The sequence below is a fragment of the Sceloporus occidentalis genome, unplaced genomic scaffold (assembly GCF_023333645.1).
Source record: "Sceloporus occidentalis isolate IW3139 unplaced genomic scaffold, rSceOcc1.0.p SCAF_3, whole genome shotgun sequence".
Classification (NCBI taxonomy): domain Eukaryota; kingdom Metazoa; phylum Chordata; class Lepidosauria; order Squamata; family Phrynosomatidae; genus Sceloporus; species Sceloporus occidentalis.
In genome coordinates, this window is record NW_028316983.1 from 122,711,671 (window position 1) to 122,731,849 (window position 20,179).

Below are 20,179 nucleotides of genomic sequence, written 5' to 3' on the forward strand. Positions count from 1 at the left end.
CCTAAAAGGTTTCTGTAGAGACCGAGCATGATGGGAGAGCCAGGGAAAGGGTGCCATTCTGTAAAGAGCCAGGTTTGAGCACTTGACTATGGAGAGCAAGGTTCAAATCCCTGCTTGGCCCTGAAAAGCACTGGGTGACCTCGGGAACATCACAGTCTCAGCCTCAGAGGATGACAGTGGCAAACTCCCTCTGAAGATCTTTGCCAAGAAAACACTGTTATAGGTTTTCCTTAGTGTAGATATAAGTCAGAAATAACTTGAAGGCAAACACCACCATCACTACCACCAAGAAGTTTCTGTAGGAAAAAAATAATATGGAATCTATTACCGTACATGGGGAGAAATTTCCTCATCCTCTTAAGAAAAATGGAATTACTTCAGTGCTGCAGCTATGTTGCTGTTCTTCTGACAAATCTAACGGCTTTAAATCCATATGTTGTTAGTTAATGAAGATGCTGTTTGAATGTCCTGATGAACGTGTTGACCTGGAGCTCATTTCCTTTTGCATTAATCTGGCTGCTAATAAGAGGAATGTACAACTTATTTGCGAAGGTGAGTTGAACAACGTGCATGATTTAACTGCTTAGCTATGAATAACAAATGAGCAGCTCTCATCCTTTTTTCTTTTCTGACTTTTTTCTCTCTCCACTCAACCCCAGTGCTCCATTCTGGCCTTCCCCGTCTGCTCAGTTCCCCTTCCCCCACCCACCTTGCCAGGCTACAGAACTTTCTATTCTCTCTCTCTCTCTCTCTCTCTCTCTCTCTCTCATATTATTTAAAGAGTTTTAGGCTCTGTGAAGAAAAACAGAATGTCAGTCTCTGGAGAAATCAGTATTCTAAGTTTGGCTTCATTTCTTTCCCTGGGAGAGGTCAGGGAATTCTGCTTCTTGATAGATGAAGATGATACTGCAGGTTACAGGGGGAAATTATTTAACTAAATTTGACCAATGTTAAATGTGAAATAACCTTAAAATACACACCCTAAGAACTCCCTTAGTTATCACTTTCAAAGTGTCTAGATTCATCTAGAGGGCCAGTGTGGCATAGTGGTTTGAATGTTGCACTGTGATTCTGGAGATCAGGGTTCAGTTCACAGCTCAGCCATCAAAAATCCACTGGGTGACCTTGGGAAAGTCACACTCTCTGAGCCTCAGGGAATGGCCAGGGCAACCCTCTTCTGAACAGATCTTGCCAAGAAAATCCCATGATAGGTTCACCTTAGGGTCACCATAAGTTGGAAATGATTTGAACGCACACAACAACAATAAAGATTTATCTACATAGAGGTATGGCCAAACATGATCTTTTACTTTAATATTTAATCTTTAATATTGCTTCTCACCCATTTACATGGACCCTGTCCTGCATTCCCTTGCATTCTTCTGTTTAAAAATCAATGTTACTTTTGATATAGTAAAAGACCACTATCTTTTTTTTTATTATAAATCACAATGTTTGTATAAGCATAGGGGGAAAAAAGTAATAGAATCATAGAGTTGGAAGAGACCTCAAGGGCCATCCAGTCCAACACCCTGCCATGTAGGAACACACAATCAAAGCTCCCCCAACAGGTGGCCGTCCAGCCTCTGCTTAAAAACCTCCAAATAAAGAGATTCCAAGAGAGTGTGTTCCAGTGTCAAACAGCTCCGACTGTCAGGAGGTTCTTCCTAGTGTTCAGGTAGAATCTCTTTTCCTATAGTTTGCATCCATTCCTCTGGGTCCTAGTCTTTGGAGCAGCAGAAAACAAACTTGCTCCATCCTTAATATGACACCCTTCAAATATTTAAACAGGGCTATCATATTACGTCTTAACCATCTCTTCTTCAGGCTAAATATAGCCAGCTCTCTCAGTCTCTGTTCATAAGGCATGGTTTCCAGACCTTTCATCATTTATGTTGCCCTGCTCTGGACACACTCCAGCTTGTCAACATCCTTTTTGAACTGTGGTGCCCAGAACTGGATGCAGTATTCCAGGTGAGACCTAACCAAAGCAGAATAGAGTGATGCTATTACTTCTCTTAGTCTAAACACTATATTTCTATTGATGCAGCCTACAAACACATTGGTTTTTTAAGCTGCTGCAACACACTGTTGACTCATGTCCAACTTGTGGTTTACTAGGACTGCTAGATCCCTTTCATGGGTACTGTTGTCAAGCGAGTTATTCCCCCATAATATATCTATGCATTTCCTTTTTTTTCTCCTGTCTTACATTTCTCCCTGTTGCCTTACATTTCTCCATGTTGAATTTCATTTTGTTAGCTTTGGCCCAGCTGCCGCATTGCACTGTTGACTCATGTTCAACTTGTGGTCTACTTGGACTCCTAGATCCCTTTCACATGTTGTCTCCTTAAGCCAGGTGTCCCCGATCCTATATCTGTGCATTTCATTTTTCCGCCCTAAGTGCAGTACCTTACATTTCTCTGTATTGAAGTTCATATTGTTAGCTGTGGCCCAGCTTTCTAGTCTATTCAGGTCATCTTGAATTTTGATCCTGTCCTCTGGGGTATTAGCTACTCCCCCTAGTTTGATGTCATCTGCAAATTTGATAAGTATGCCCCCAATTTTGTCCTCCAAGTCATTGATAAAGATGTTGACTAGCACTAGGCCCAGGACAGAGCCCCGTGGAACCCCACTGATCACTTCTCTCCAGGATGAAAAGGAGCCATTGTTGAGCACCCTTTGGCTTCGGTCAGTCAACCAATTGCAAATCCATGTAACAGTTGCCTTGTCTAGCCCACATTTTACAAGCTTGTTTGCAAGAATGTCATGGGGAACTTTGTCAAAGGCCTTACTGAAATCAAGATATACTATATCCACAGTGTTCCCTTCATCTAACAAGCTGGTAATTTTAGCAAAAAATGAGATCAGATTTGTCTGGCATGACTTCTTTCTCTGAAACCCATGTTGACTTTTTGTGATGGCATTGCTTTCTAGATGTTCACAGACTCTCTGTTTAATTATCTGCTCTAGAATCTTTCCTGGTTTAGATGTCAGACTAACTGGACAATAGTTTTTGGCATCCTCTTTTTTCCCTTTTTGAAGATGGGGACAACGTTTGTCCTCCTCCAGTCTGCTGGGACTTCTCCTGTTCTCCAGGAGTTCTCAAAGATTATTGCCAATGGCTCCGATATTACACTTGCCAGCTCTTTTAATATCCTTGGATGTAGTTCATCTAGTCCTGGAGACTTAAATTCATTTAGATTAACAAGGTATTCCTCTACTATCTCTTTACTTATTCTGTGCTGAAATTCCCCTATTCTGTCTTCTGCCCCATTATCTTCAGGTTGAGCACTCTTTTCCTTTTCTGAGAAGACTGAGGCAAAGAAGGTGTTGAGTTATTCTGCCTTTTCTCTGTCTTCTGTTAGCATTTTGCCATCTTCTCCACGGAGTGGCCGTACCGTTTCCTTCTTCTTCCTTTTGCTGCGTACATATCCAAAGAAGCCCTTTTTATTGTTTTTAACCTCTCTAGCAAGCCTGAGTTCATTCTGCGCTGTAGCTTTTCTGACTTTACCCCTACATGTGCTTGCTATTCATTTGAATTCCTCTTTGGTGATTTCCCCATTTTTCCATTTCTTATACATGCTCTGTTTAAAAGTTAGCTCAGTTGAAAGTTCCTTAGTCATCCATCCTGGTTTCTTGAGACACCTCCAATTTTTCTTCCTCATTGGAACTGTTTGAAAATGTGCCTTCAGTGTCTCCCTTTTGAGAAAGCCCCATCCGTCTTGAACTCCCTTCTCTTTTAGTATTCCTGACCATGGGATCACCCCCAGTATTTCTCTAAGTTTACTAAAATCCGCTCTCCTGAAATCTAGAAGGCGTGTCTGATTATGCCTGGCTTCTCCTTTCCATTGTATAACAAACTCCAGGAGAACATGATCAGTTCCACCTCAGGATCCCACCCCTTGCACTCCATTAACTAGGTCATCCCTGTTGGTTAGGATCTGATCCAAAATAGCTGGCCCCCTTGTTGTCTCTTCCACATTTTGGACAATGAAACTGTCTCCAAGGCAAGTGAGGAATCTGCTAGACCTTGAGGATTTGGCTGAATTCCAGCAAATATCAGGATAGTTGAAGTCAACCATCACTACTACATCTCTCCTTTCTGAGTGTGTGGTCATCTGTTCTAGAAAAACATCATCCAATTCCTCCGTCTGACTCGGGGGTCTGTAGTAGACTCCCACAATAACATCCTTGTTGTTTCCCTCCCCTTTAATTTTTATCCAGATGCTCTCCACCTGGCTTCCAGGATCAATGTCCTGGATCTCTTCACTGGTGTAAATGTCCCTGACGTATAAGGCTATTCCTCCTCCTTTCCTGTTTGGCCTATTTCTCTTGAAAACATCCTACATTCCAATCATGAGACTTATCCCACCAGGTTTCAGTGAGGCCTATTATATCATATTTGCTTTGTTGTACTAGGAGTTCAAGTTCAGCTTGCTTATTTCCTATACGCTGTGCATTAGTGTAGATACATTTAAGACTATGTGTTCCCTTTACTTGCTGCCTGTTCAAACATTTTTTTCTCCCACTGTTGGGTCCTTGAACTGTTTGTCTTGTTCCCTCTATGACAGTTTGGTTATTTCTTCATCCCTGCTGTCTCCGTCCCCCACATAACTCAGTTTAAAGCCCTCCTGATCAAATTCTTGAGACTATTGGCAAAAACGTTTTTGCCAACTGGTGTGAGATGCAACCCATCCCTTGCCAGAAGTCCTTCCTCATGGAACCTCAGTCCATGATCCAAGAATCCATACCATTCTTGGCGGCACCATCTACAGAGCCAGTTGTTTATATCCGCTATTTTCTTCTCTCTTCCTGGACCATGCCCTTCAACTGGGAAAAAAGATGAGGAGACAACCTGTTCATCCACCTCTTTCAACTTCCTACCCAAAGCCTCATAATCCCTTATGATATTCTGAAGGCTGTGCCTTGCAGTGTCATTGGTTCCCACAAGAAACAAAAGAAAGGAGTGATGGTCAGTAGACTTGACAAGTCTTGTCAGCCTCTCTGTCACATCACGGATCTTTGCCCCAGGGAGACAACACATCTCCCGAGACATCTTTTCAGTCCTGCAAACCACTGGTTCAATGCCTCTCAGCAAGGAGTCCCCCACGACCACCACACGCCTCCTCTGAGGCTTAGCAGCGACTGTTCCCTTTGGTGGTACTCCCAGGGTCTCCTGCTCTGTCCCTGGGAGGTCATCTAATCCAGCCCGAACCTGCCATGTAATGACAGGGTCATTTTTGTAAAACAAATCGGGTTTTGCCATTGCCATCCTCAGAGGCTGAGAGCATATGACTTGCTGTTATTTTGTAAGCCCTAAGACTTTTTTGACCTTCTTGTGTGTGTGTTTAGACTTATTTCCCAGCAGAGAAGGAGCCGAGCCTCCGTAATATTGGGTAGCACCGCCCACTGGCACCTGGTAGGCAGGGAGAGACAAGGCATAGACAAAACACACCAGGGGCCTGACCCCACCCCGATGGGCGGAGCAACCCCTAGGAGAGCCCAGTCGATGACCAGCCAAACTGCTAGGGCCCCAGTCTTCTTCCTGCCTAGCTCCTGGTAGGATGCGTGTGTGTTGCTCGCAGCCACAGGGGGCGGATTTTTTCCTCCAGCCATTGGGGGGGCCATCTTCCCCACGTGGAGGCCAATGGGGGCGGCCATGCTAACCGCGTGGGTCCCCATGGGGGCGGCCATCTTGGCCACGTGGATCGGGATGGCGGTCTTGGACCCAGTCACGTGGACACCTATGGGCGCCGCCATGTTGGTGACGAGTCAGAGGCCCCTCCATGCGGCAACGGCAATACCGCGGAGGACAGTGACCCCCCTGCTGGCCAACAGCCGCGACTTGCCTCTGTCTGCCTCCTCATCCTCCAGCTCCCAGGCGGCCCCTGAGAGGGCCGGCCAGGCCCAAGCCAGGGCCGATGATCGGCCCCGCGGAGGGCCTCCAGGGGGCGTCAACAGACAGTTCCACTGAGAGGTGCACACCCCATCTCAGGGAGACCCGGTCAGCCCCACCGCTGAACCGAACCTCCTCCGAGTCCAGAGAGGAGGAGGATGCCTCTCACTCTGTCTCCGAGTTGGAAAGGTCAAACCGCCCCCCTACCAAGCAGGCCAAGTTTGCCAAGGAGTCCAATAAGCGCAAGCGCCCTCAGTCATCCCACTCATTCGATGATGAGGGGTCCGTTAGTTTAGGCTCCATGGCTTCCGAGCTCGAAGAGGGTGAGCTATCCGAGGGAGAGGAGGATGAGCCCAAGGATGCCCTCTTATCTTCTCGGCTTTTCAGACCGGAGGACTATCTTCCTCTAATTATAAAGACCACAGAAATCCTGGGAATTAGCTTGCCCTCCTCCCAGGCCCCCGGCCAGGATTCTGACCTCCCCAAGGTGGGCGAGGAACTGTTCCCGGTCACAGCCCCTTCAGTCGAGGAAATCCCATGCCCCTACAACATCATGCAGGTTATTAGGGAGGAATGGAACAGGCCAGCCGCGAGTAGGCCCAACCACAGCATCACTCTCAAATAATACATTCTCCAACAGAGTGTTATGGATAGGCTCAAGGTCCCCCTGGTGGACGCTTCTGTTTCTGCCTTGGTCTCCTCGGCCGTATTCACCAGAGATGGCGAGGACATGCTCAGGAGTCCAGAGGATATAAGGGCCGAAGGGGCCCTCAAAAAGACTCAGGAGACCATTTCCATAGCAATAGAGCTGCCACCACTGTCTCCATGGTGATGCGAGCCTCTCTCCAGTGGTCCAAAGATCTACTGGACATGTTGTCCTGCACAGATACCAGGGTCAGACAGACCATCAACAAAATTACCAAGACTCTCACCTTCGGGGCTGATGGCACCCTTGACACGGTTCAACAGTGCGCCCGAGCTCAGGCGGCGGCCATAGCTGTTAGACGTCAATTCTGGCTAAAGAACTGGAGCATTGACTCCAAGTCAAAGCAGAATCTAGCCTTCACCCCCTACCTAGGCACAAAGCTTTTTGGAGAGTCCCTTGAACCTGTTTTGGTGGAGGGCAAAGACAAAAAGAAGGCTTTGCCCTCAATCAAAAAGGAGGATGACAAAAGGCAGTTCAGACAGCGTTCTTCCTTTTGTCCCTCCCGATCCTACTCTAACTCTTTCCAAGCCAGGGAGTCCAGATCCAACAAGCCTCGCTGGGGAGACTCCAAGTTCTCCAAACAAAATCAGTCCGCTTTCTCTCCCAAATTGGGAGGAGGGTCCAAACAACCACGAAAAAGCCAACAGTCATGATGGGGTCCCTCCAGTAGGGGGCCGCCTTCAGGGATTTGGACATGTGTGGGAAAACTCAGCCACGGACAGGTGGGTCCTGGACAGGGTTCGCGAGGGCTACAAGATAGAATTCCATCATACCCCTCGCGACATGTTCACACCCTCTCCCGAGTCCAATGATCACGAAAAGCATCGCCTCCTGCTGGAAGCCATCGACCAACTCGTCGCCCTTCAAGCCATCGAACTGGTCCCTGTGGGTCAGAGGGGACTAGGCTACTATTCTACCTTCTTCTTGGTCCCCTAAAAGTATGGGAAATAGAGAGCTATCCTCAACCTGAGGGGTGTCAACCAGTTCATCCAAAAGAAAAAGTTCAGAATGGAGACGCTCAAGACCATCCTAGACAGTCTACAACCCAACGATTTTCTCTCTTCTCTGGACTTGTGGGATGCCTGTCTGCATATCCTTATCCATCCGTCTTCCCGTTGTTTCCTCCACTTCAGGTATGGCAGTCGCCATTTCAAATACAGGGCGCTCCCCTTTGGTCTTGCTTCAGCCCCCAGAGTTTTCACCAAGGTCCTGGTGGCCCTGGTTGCACACTGGAGGTCACTCAAGATTCACGTTCACCCATACTTGGACGACCTTCTGATCTGGTCCCAATCCTGCCACCAGGGCGTTCTCAACACCACCAAGATCCTCAAATCCCTGAAGGACCATGGATTCCTGGTCAACATGGAAAAGAGTACTCTCCATCCCAGTCAACAGATCCGACATTTGGGCGCTCAGATAGACACCCAGTTGGGGACAGTGCGTCTCCCCCACAATCAGATTGTGTCCATTCAGCGAACAGCTAGGAAGGTCCTCAAGTCACCTCGACCAAGCCTCCTGTTGTTGACTCAACTTCAGGGCCTGATGATCGCGGCCATCGACTGCCTCCCTTGGGCGAGTTTTCACGCCAGGCCTCTGCAGTGGCTGCTCCTTCCTCACCAACGGGCCATCGCACTCAAGAGACACAAGATGATCCTGGTTCCAGACAAGGTTCGTCGGTCCCTCCATTGGTGGATGTCTCGGTTGACTTCAAAGGGTCGCCCCATTTGGGTGACGGACAAAATCCAGATTACCACGGATGCCAGTCTTCGGGGCTGAGGGGCATACTGCGGACCGCACCTTGCCCAGGGCTGGTGGAACAAAGAAGAACAGGCTCACAGCATCAACTGGCTGGAGCTCAGAGCGATTCGCCTAGCCTTGCTAGCCTTCAAAGACCAGGTTCTCCACAAGCCGGTCATGATAAGGATGGACAACGTCACGGCAAAAGCCCATGTAAATCATCAAGGGGGGACGAGATCACGATCCCTCATGACCGAGGCCCAGACCCTCCTGACCTGGGCGGAGGTCAACCTGCTGTCCTTAGAGGCTGAACACCTTCAGGGTCAGTTAAACTCCAAGGCAGACTGGCTAAGTTGAACCGACATAGACCACGGAGAATGGAGTCTTCACCCAGAAGTGTTTCAACTGATCGTGGCAAGGTTTGTTCGCCCAGTCGTAGACTTGTTTGCCTCCCCGATAAATGCCAAGACCCCCAGATTCTTCTCAAGGTTCCAGACTGAGGGAGCAGAAGACCTAGACGCTCTCAACTGTCATTGGCCGCCGGGCCTCCTCTACACCTTCCCCCCAGTCGCGCTGCTGACGAAGCTGCTGTCAAGGATTCAGAGAACCAGGTCAGAAGTGATCCTGGTGGCACCAGCATGGCCCTTGGTTCTCAGAGATTCTCATCCTGTCATCGCAGAGCATTCCTCTTCCGATCAGACCAGACCTATCCCAAGGCCAGGTTCACCATCCAGACCCAGCCTGGCTTCATCTTCATGCTTGGAGATTGAGCGCCACATGCTATCCAGTTATGGCTACTCCCCAGAAGTAATAGATTCCATCCTGGCTTCCAGGCGGCCGTCGACCGTCAAATTTTACGAATACACATTCAGGGCCTTCCGTAGATGGTGCAAATGTAAAAAGAAGGACTTCGTTCGGTTCTCGATCCCTACTCTGATACAATTTCTTCAAGATGGTTTTGACCAGGGCCTCCGCCCTAACACGGTAAAAAGACAAGTGGCTGCAATCACCTCCATCCTGCCACATGAGGAGGCAGCCAAAATGTCCAACCATCCCCACATTCGCAGACTTCTCAAGGGAGTCTCCAACAGGGCGCCTCCAACAAGAAACCGGTTCCCGTCGTGGGATCTTCATAAGATCTTAAGGACCCTGACAATACATCTGTTCGAGCCACTGAGAGAGGCTCCTCTCAAATTCCTGACTTTCAAGACACTGATTTTGACGTCAGTGACGTCAGCTTGACGCGTTTCAGAGATCGGCGCACTTGTCAACCAGAAAAGAACTCTGCCTCATCCATCCAGACTCCGTCCTGCTTCGGCCAGATCCAACTTTCATTCCGAAAGTGAATTCGGTCTTCCATACCTCTCAGGACATTGTGCTGCCATCCTCCTGCCCTCAGCCGAAGAGTTAGAAAAGATCTGGCACACCCTAGACGTGCGCAGAGCTATCAAGATTTATCTCAAGGGAACAGCGGCCTTCAGAAAGTCCGAGGCCCTGTTTGTTTCCTTTCAGCTGAGGTCCAAGGGTAAAAAGGTCTCGGTCTCTACCCTTGCCAGGTGGATCAGAGAGTGCATTGCCTCATGCTACAAGATCTTAAGTCTCAGCCCTCCTGAGGGCATCACTGCCCACTCCACTAGGAGCGTGACCACCTCTGCAGCACTGTCTACCAATGCACCTCTAGCAGAGATATGTAGGGCGGCCACCTGGAAATCGCCCTCTACCTTTGTCAAGCACTAGAAGCTCGACACCTTTCAATCAGCTGAGGCGGCCTTTGCCCAGAGGGTATTACAGCAGATTGTCCCTGATTCGGCCTCCATGCCAGCAGGCCCTCCCTAGCAGTGGGTGGCTTTTGTAAATCCTGATATTAAGGAGGCTCGGCTCCTTCTCTGCTGGGAAATGGAACGTTGATTCTTACCTGATATACATCCCTTTCCAGCAGAGAAGATCCGAGCATCCTCCCCACCCTGCGCTTCTGTTGGCATTAACCATCCAGGTCGGTGACAGGCCGCATTAAAGGGGTGACCCGGTTATTCCTCTAAATTCAAAACAGCCATTTTTTTTCAGGAGGTTTTCCAGCTTTGTCTGATGGGGTCCTAGTGGTTTGGCTGGTCATCGACTGGGGTCTCCTAGGGGTCGCTCTGCCCATCGAGGTGGGGTCAGGCCCCTGGTGTGTTTTGTCTATGCTTTGTCTCTCCCTGCGTACCAGGTGCCAGTGGGCGGCGCTGCCCAATATTAAGGATGCTCGGATCTTCTCTGCTGGAAAGGGACGTATATCAGGTAAGATATCCATTCACTTCAAATCAATATAAACCACAACAAACAATTGAGGCACTGAGACAAGTTTGTAAAGATACCGTGTTTTTAACCCTGTAAATAGGACTAATATTTAAATAATTTTTCATATTGCTCTCCATTTATCATATTATGTGCATTTATATTGTTATTATTTTGTCAAGGTTTAGGCCTAACTTATAAAAAATATGCTGCTAATATTGAACAAGTTTTAACCTTATAAGACTAATAAAGTGCCTGTATGTACATTCTGGGGAATATCTTTGAGGCTTGTTGGCAACATTTAGTAAGACTGGGGAAGGCACGAGGGCAGTGGAAGCCCCTGAGAGGAGGATGCCAGAGAGCAAGTCCTCTTTTCTCTTTTCCTCTCCTTCCCTTCACTCCAAGGGCAAACTTCTCCACTAACTCAAAAACTTCCCTGCCCCGGCTTGCTTTATTTTCCTTCTCTGCAAAAGACAACTCTCCTGCCTCTCCTTTCCCCTGAGTGAACCTGAGGAGCCCTTGGCACGGCGCTGAAGTGGAGCATCCCCCTCCTCTCCTTCCCCTCCACTTTCCCTTTTCTGAGGTAACCGCTCGATCCTCTTTCTGTGTTGGGGGGGGGGCTCTTAGCCTCTCAAAATGGTGGCACTTAGTCTGGACAACCCCCCTTCCCAAAATCATGGATACGTCCCCGCATGGCTGCAACTGGGAGAAAAGATGAGATGGCTGAATGAGACTACATGTGAAAGGGATCTAGGAGTCCAAGTAGACCACAAGTTGAACATAAGTGAACAGTGCAATGTGGCAGCTAAAAAGGCCAATGCAATTTTAGGCTGCATCAATAAAAGTATAGTGACTAGATCAAAAGAAATAATAGTGCCACTCTATTCTGCTTTGGTCAGGCCCCACCTGGAATATTGTGTCCAGTTCTGGGCACCAGAATTTAAAAAGGACATTGAGAAACTGGAGCGTGTCTAAAGGAGGGTGACTAAATGGTGAAGGGTCTGGAAACCATGCCCTATGAGGAATGACTTAGGGAACTGGGATGTTTAGCCTGGAGAAAAGAAGATTAAGAGGTGATATGATAGTCCTGTTTAAATATTTGAAGAGATGTCATTTGAGGAGGGAACAAGCTTGTCTTCTGCTGCTCCAGAGAACAGGACCTGGAACAATGGTGCAAGCTACAGCAAAAGCGATTCCATCTCAGCATTAGGAGGAACTTCCTGACAGTAAGGTCTATTCGACAATGGAACACACTCCCTCAGAGTGTAGTGGAGTCTCCTTCCTTGGAGGTCTTTAAGCAGAGGTTGGATGGCCATCTGTCGGGGATGCTTTGATTTGGATTTCCTACATGGCAGGGATTTGGACTGGATGACCCTTGTGGTCTCTTCCAACTCTATGATTCTATGATAACAACCTATGCATCTGAGCAGCTTCCTATCCAGCACCTCCTTAATCCCATGTGCTATTCTGAAGGTTGTGCCTTCTATCATTGGTTCTCATGTGAACCAAAAAGAAAGGGTAATGATGAATAGGCTTGACAAGTCTTGTCAGCCTCACTGTCACATTATGGATTGTTGCCCCAGGGAGAGAACACACCTCCCAAGACATCTTTTCAGGCCCACAAAACACTTTCTGTACCACTCAACAAGGAGTCTCTCACGACCACTATGCGCCTCCTCTGAGCCTTAGCAGTGACTATTCTGTGTGCTGATTCTAACAAGGTCTCCTGCACTTTCGCTGAGGACTGGCCCTGCTTCTCTCCCTAGTCATCCCTGATATGGAAGAGAATTTAAATTGGTTCTGCAGATGCAAGTTCACCGAATGATCTCTGGTTTTTTTCCTTATGTGTGTCACACTCATCCAACTGTCTACCTCCTGTGTATGGGAATGGACCTCCTCCCCCCAAAAAATCCCTCTCCATGTTCCCCATCAAGGATAGCCCGTTCCACTCTGTCCAGGAAAACCTCTTTCTCCCTAATATTTGAAGTGTACGTACCCTGGGCCTCAAGCTACTGTACCTTCTCTTTCAATAGGGTTACCAACGTGCAGTTGGTGCAGACTCCCCCATGAAACACCCCTGTTTTCTAAGCCTGTTCACCAAGCTCTGTCGTCATATAAACAGAATGGATTTTCTTTTTGTTAATATACAAATCATAACTGGTTGATACTGCTTTCTTCTATCCTTGATATTTTTCGACCTAGGAAATGGGCTGAAGATGCTGATGAAGAGAGCACTGAAATTCAAGGATCCACTATTGATGAAAATGATCAGGAACATCTCTCAGCATGATGGGCCAACCAAAACTTTGTTTATTGTAAGCAATTCTGTCTTATCAGTAATTTCTTTCTTTCATGTGGTAGAAATGAGATAAAGCACATACAGTGGTACTTTCTTATCTGTTGTGGTTTGGTTGCAGGACCCCACTGGAGATGAAAAGCAATGCAAATGTTTAAGCCACATATTATTCAGTGGGTGTCCATGTGTGCATGTCTGCATCAGCACATCCACTTGCATGCAACATCATTGAAAAATATGGGTTGTGGAGATATATGGTAATAGAATCATGGAATAATAGAGTTGGAAGAGACCGCAAGGGCCATTCTATCCAACCCCCTGCTATGCAAGAAATCCACATCAAAGCATCCCCGACAGATGGCCATCCAGCCTCTGTTTAAAGACCTCCAAGGAGGGAGATTCCACTACACTCCGAGGGAGTGTGTTCCACTGTTGGACAGCCCTTACTGTCAGGAAGTTCTTCCTAATGTTGAGGTGGAATCTCTTTTGCTGTAGCTTGCATCCATTGTTCCGGGTCCTAGTGTCTGGAGCAGCAGAAAACAAGCTTGCTCCCTCCTCAATATGACATCCCTTCAAATATTTAAACAGGGCTATCATATCACCTCTTAACCTTCTCTTCTCCAGGCTAAACATCCCCAACTCCCTAAGTCGTTCCTCCTTTACCACCTCAGTAAGAGAGCCAGCTACACCTCTCTCTTTTCTCTGTGAACCCCATCCTTCCCATGGCTCCACACATTTATCCTAACCTGATCCCCATTCGGCCTCTCCCTGTCTCCCTGCTTCCATTCCTCTGTTCCCTCTGGAACTGCCGCTCTGCTGCCCCTAAAGCAACAGCAATTCATGACCTTTTTCTCTCTAAATCCTTTAACCTCCTCGCTCTCACCGAAACCTGGCTCCCAGCCCATGAGACTGCTACCTCTGCTGCCCTTTCTTTTGGTGGTCTCTCCTTCACCCACAGAAGCCGTCCTGAGGGTCGAGGAGGAGGGGTTGGTATCTTGCTATCTAACTCCTGCCAGTTTCAAGTTCTATCTTTTTCCCCCAGCTATCATTTCTCTTCTTTTGAGTTTCATCCTATTAGACTCTTTTCTCCTGTACAGCCCCGGGTCGCAGTTATCTATCACCCTCCTGGCTCTGCCAACCAGCTTCTCTCAGACTATGAATCATGGCTGACATTCTTTCTTTCAGATTCAGTCCCCACTCTGATCCTAGGTGACTTCAATATCCACATTGACGATTCCAATAACCCTACAACATCTCGCTTTAACTCTCTGCTAGCTTCTTTTGGCCTCCAACCACACTCCAACTCTTCAACTCATTCTCTTGGTCACTGCCTTGACCTAGTTCTTGCTGCAAACTGCACCATTTCTGACTACCTGGCACTTGACCTTCCACTATCTGATCATCATTTAATCTCCTTTGCTCTTACTTATACTCCTCCTCCTCACCATACTATTCAACGCCATTTTCGTGATCTTCAGTCTGTTGACTCTAACCATCTTGGTCTGACCCTGGTTTCATCTCTCTCTTCCCTAAATCTCGGGGATTCTGCTGATTCAGCAATGTCTTTCCTCAACTCTCGACCATTTTGCCCCTGTCTCTGTACGCACTTCTTCCTCTAAGACTAGTCCTCAGCCCTGGCTTACCCCCAACATTAAGTTTCTCCGGTCCTGCTCTAGAGAAATGCCTGCCGTGGCACTCGAGCCAGTCACAAGACAACTGTTTCTTATAAGACTCCTCCAGGGCCAGAGGAACTTCATCTAAAGGTAATAAAGGAATTTGCAAACTCAGAGCCACTGTCTATCATCTTTGAGAATCCTTGGAGAAAAGGAGAAGTCCCAGCACACTGAAGAGAGCAAATTTCCTCATCTTCAAAAGTGGATAGGTGTGGGAAGGACAATCCGGAGGCAGAAATCGGAGTTTAGTAGCTCATCTGTGTATTTTCCCAGCAGCATCTGCTGAAAATACCATGAGCAAAGAGAAAGCTAAGTTTGGTGAAGCAGCAAGCTTTCAAGCCATGGACCAGAAGGCAGAGTTCTGAGAGTTTAGCAGCTCATCTACATACAGTGCACCCTTCTTTTACGCGGGGGATCCGTTCCGGACCCCCCTGCGTAAAAGAAAAAGCGTGTATGCTCGAGCCCCATTACAAGTAATGGGGCTCGTGCTCACGGTGGCATGGGGTGGTGGCGGCATACTTCTTCTGTGTTTCTTCCGGCACGCTCCGCGGCTTCTTCAAGCGCTGCTTTCAGCGTATGCTGAAAGCAGCGTATAATGCGCCCAGGCACTGTACTTTCCCAGCAGCCTTTGCTGAAGGTGCTTCAATGAAAAGGAAGGTGGGTTTGGTGAGGCAACAATCTTGAACCATACAGTGATATATTATACAGATATTGCACAAAAAATGATGAAAAGAAAAAACAGCAGTGATGGAGGTAGTCATCTGCTGCAATGCATGTGGAATGTGTCTTCTTGCTGGAAAATTTCACCGACTACAACTCGTGACTATTGGAAGGGAAAATCAGCACATTCTAGCTACTCATTGAGACCCTTCAGCACATCAGAGAAAACAAAAACTTTCTTGTTTGAACATAGGGAGAAATGATCGTACAGAAACAACAGGAAAAAACTGCTAAGGTGAATGAAGAGGCCTGTAATAGTGACAAAACGTGCTGAGCGACAGTCACTATCAGGACCAGACTATACAGAAAGTATTCAGAACCTCTGCAGCTAAGCAATTGCTTCCAACATCTTCATGAGTATCATAGAGGTGGAGCGTTTCTGATGCACATTGTAAATCACCAGTGTGAGAGAATATATGAATTTAACATTGCTTCTTAGGAGAGAAAGGATATAATATTGTTGGGAATTGCCCAAAGGTTTGACGTTCTGGTGGAAGAAGAAAAGGGTGAAGATTTCTACTCTTGAGTAGGCTAGAATATTTATAAGGAAATACTTGGAGGCTAAAAAGGCATATGCAGAGGCACAAGGAAAACAGCCTGAAAAACAAAAAGGACAAGAAGAAGAGGAAGAGGAAGAAGAGGGAGAGCTAGATGGAATTGAATTAGGAGCCACAGCAGCACCAGAGCGACTTGCAATAAGAGAAAATAGAGATGATGACGAAGGGATAATTGATGAAAGAGAAGACGATGTATTTGAACGAGTGACAGAAGATTTGTTGAAAGATCTGGAGTTCCAGTTAGACAACCAAGATGAAATTGGGGAAATGGAAGAACTGAGAGGAGAGCACGAGGACATATTTGAGGAATATTTTGATAATTGATAGCTATATTATATTCTTTTGATGCATTATGGGTCCACGTGAAATTTTGAAATTGGGGACATGGAATCGAACACACGCCAAAAGAGAAAAAAGAATTTCCATTATTTACAAAAATTAAATCTGGATGTTTGTTGTTTGCAGGAAACAAGAATAAGAGAAAGGGAGACCAAACACCTACACTGTATTAAACTAGGTCAAGAATTTGTAGCATCATCTAAGTTTAAAAAGAAAGGTGTGGTGATATACATTAAGTCTAACCATGCAGCAAGAAAGTTTTGTGATGATTCTGAAGGTCACTATCTTATGGTAGAAATGGAATATAATACACAAAAGATATTGTTGATTGGACTTTACGGCCCATTGGATAATAAAGGCAAATTTTATAAAAGATTAAAGGAGAAACTGATTTTATTGGATTATGATACAGTGGTTATGATGGGTGACTGGAATGGACTGGTGGACCCTAAATTAGACAGACCATCTGATAAAGTAATGAGGAAAAATCAAGGGAAACTACCTAAAGATTTTTTTTGACTTGACAGATTTAGCAGTTTTGCAAGAGAATTAAATATGGAAATGCTAAGGAATTTACTTTCTTTTCAGATAGGCACAGATCATGTTCTAGGCTTGATATGTTTTGGATTTCGGCTCATTTGAGTCCACAAATCTACAAAGTAAATGTCAGGCTCCTGCTTGCAGGCCCCCTTTCCAATAAAAGGCTGGGCTGTAAAAGTACCAACTTTATTGAAAATAGAGTTACATACAAGAGAAGTGTATGTAATGAAGATTACATAGTAATATATGGTTTATATAGTCCCACAAAGCAAACCCACCCCATAAAGCAATAAAGCAAATTAATTGGATGACTCCGTCTCCTGCAGTGAGGAATCTCCTCCCCAATGATGTAATGTCCTCCAGTCCGGGATCTTTAGCAGACTCTCAAAACAACTAAGTTCTCACACGGCTTTATCTCTTCCTTGCACCTGTGACCTTGAAGCATAAATATTCCCCACAACTAGACTAAGTAATAATTAACTTTAACAGCCTATGAACATAATCACACATAATAATATATCCCATCATCCCACAACCCAACATACATAGCAGCATCTAAAATATAATAGCAGCATAATAAAGTATCATGAACATATTACCATAACATCACATAAGCAATAGCAATAGACTCTTTAGGTTTAACTCCCCCTCCCAACACAGGAACGGTCTCTGCCTGGCAGGGTAACTCCCTAGCAATGTAGCATTCCAATCCTAACAAGCAAGCACAGAAGCTAACCATCAATCTACCACCTTCTAGTATATTCTATTAACCCATTATGTATCAAACCCACTACTATTTTATCCTTATAATATTTAAACAAAACCCTAAACTTATAATCCTCATGACAGAAACCCCAAATGAATAAATGAATGCAGGGGATTTCTGACAGTGAAAACATGGCCAAGAGTGTGGTCAGATCATAACCCAGTTACTTTAGAATTGAAATTTGGCAGAAGGAGTCATAATTGGAGACTGAATTTGAATATCTTAAAGGACGAGAAAAACTTAGTGGTACTTAAAAATCAAATTCTCACTTATTTTAGAGAAAACATGCATAAAGAGTGTCCAGTGCATATTGTTTGGGATGCCTCCAAAGCAGTGGTAAGGGGCTGTTTAATTCAAAAGAGCATTAAATGGAGAAGGAAAAGGAAAGATAAATAAATTAAATAAGGAACTGGAGAAATGGGGGGAAAAGTGAAAGATGATCCAAGGAATGTAGAAGCCCCCAAAGAAATTAAATATATACAGAAACAATTATCAATTCTTATGTTGGAGGAAATTGATAAGAAAAATAAATTTATGAAACATAGATATTTTGAAAGAGCAAATAAACCTGGAAAACTGCTGGCCTACATGTTGAAAAGAGAAAGAGTTAAAAGATCGATAACCAAGATAAAGGAAGGGGGTAAAATGGTAACAGACAAAAATCAAATCAAAAAGATTTTTTTAAGATACTTTACAGATTTATATAAGGAAATGGGAGGAAAGAAGGTGGAGATAGAGAAATATTTAGAAGAACAGGAAATCAAAAAGTTGACATCAGAACAGAAACAAATACTGAATGTGCCCATAACTTTAGAAGAGTTGTCAGGAGCTATTCAAAGATCAAAAAATGGGAAATCCCCTGGTCTTGATCGTCTAACCAATTAATATTATAAACTATTTGAGAAAGAATTAGCACGTCCCTTGGATTGGATACATAGAGATCAAAATGGCTTTCTCCCTAATAGAAAAATTAAAGACAATATTAGAAATTTGATAAATTTGATTGAAATACACGAAAAAAAATATTGATGAAAGGTTGGCAATGAATTTTTTAGAAGCGGAGAAGGCTTTTGATAATATCAGATGGGATTTCATGTTTGGGGTGTTGAAAAAGATGAAGGCTGGGGAAAATTTTATAAATTGGATTATGAAAATATATTCTAGACAAGAGGCCTGTGTAAAAATCAACGGGGACAAAACAAATATGTTTACACTAACTAAAGGGGTTAGGCAAGGTTGCCCTCTCGCTCCACTGTTATTCATCTTAATCTTGGAGGTCCTGTTGAATAAAATTAGAAAAGATGTCCTAATTGAAGGTGTGAAGCTTAAAAGGGAAGTTTATAAATTGCGAGCTTATGCAGACAATTTGGTGTTGACGATATCCAATATTATTGAATGTAGTGACCACCTAATGCAAAATCTTAAGAAATATGGGAAAGTGGCGGGTTACAAAATTAAACTAAAACAATGATGTTAACAATGAATATTCCAGATAAAGATATAAAGAAAATTGTGGAAATAACAGGATTCCAGAGAAAGAAACAGGTAAAGTATCTAGGAATCACAATATCAACTAAAAATACAGAATTATTTGAAAATAATTTTAAAAAAAACTTGGAAGGAAATAAAAAAGGATCTAAGGAGGTAGCAGCAATTAAATATCTCCTGGCTAGGGAAGATAGCAATGACAAAAATGTCAGCACTCCCTAAAATGATTTTTTTTAATTTCAAAATACCCCTATTATTACGAATGATGCGGTTTTTCAGGAGTGAAACAAAGACATATTGGAATTTATCTAGCAAAAAAAAAGCCCAGGATAAAATTAAAAGTATTGCAAGACGGAACAGATAAAGGCGGACTAGGTCTTCCTAGTTTAAAGTGGTACTTTTATGCATGTGCTTTCGATTGGTTGATGGATTGGGCTAAATTGGAAAATAGCAGAAATTTAACAGCAGAAGGTTTTGGTCTAAAATTTGGCTTTCACGCATATTTATTTTACGATAAGAGTAAGGTAGATAGAGATTTCAAAAACCATTTTGTTCGTAAAACTCTATTACGAATATGGATGAAATATAAAACAAAATGGTCCCCTAAAATTCCATTATGGGCATCTCCAGCAGAAGCCTTCCTGAGATGAAAAATTTATAGTGAAAAGAAATGGTTTCAGTATAGTGATATTAAAGTGGTTGAAGCTATTCAAACCATTAAAACACAAGAGGAAATAATTAGGGATGTCTTTTCATGCAACTGGTTTGCCTATAAGCAATTGGTTGAGAGATTCAAAATGGATAAAAATTTAATGGGTATTTCACCAAGTGTCCCAGAATTAGAGAAATTGGTCAAGGAGGAACAAAAAAGGGGGGGGATATCAAAATTTTATAATTTGATATTGAAATGTGAATTGGAAGATGAGATAGTTAAAGATTATATGGTCCAATGGGCAAAAGATTTGAATCAAAATATTATGTTGGAGCAGTGGAAGAAGACATGGCGGAGGAGGATCAAATATACTAGTAACGTGGAAATCAGAGAAAATTGTTATAAATCAATTCTCAGATTGTATTTGACACCCTATAAATTATCTAAAATGTTTAAAGGATCTAAAGGCCTCTGCTGGAAGTGTAATACAGAATTAGTTACATATATGCATGTTTGGTGGACCTGTGTAAAG

The 20,179-nt window shown here is 44.6% G+C and overlaps 1 protein-coding gene across 5 annotated transcripts in view; it reads left to right on the top strand.

The window, feature by feature from the left end:
• Window positions 1-20,179, top strand: part of LOC149316693 (kinesin-associated protein 3) — a 135,186-nt gene that overhangs the window by 59,902 nt on the left and 55,105 nt on the right. For all 5 annotated transcript variants that reach the window (XM_089516048.1, XM_089516049.1, XM_089516050.1 and 2 more), the window contains 2 exons: window positions 444-552; window positions 12,819-12,931. In XM_089516048.1, the coding sequence (XP_089372174.1) occupies window positions 444-552; window positions 12,819-12,931 (222 nt within the window). The remainder of the gene's footprint in view (window positions 1-443; window positions 553-12,818; window positions 12,932-20,179) is intronic.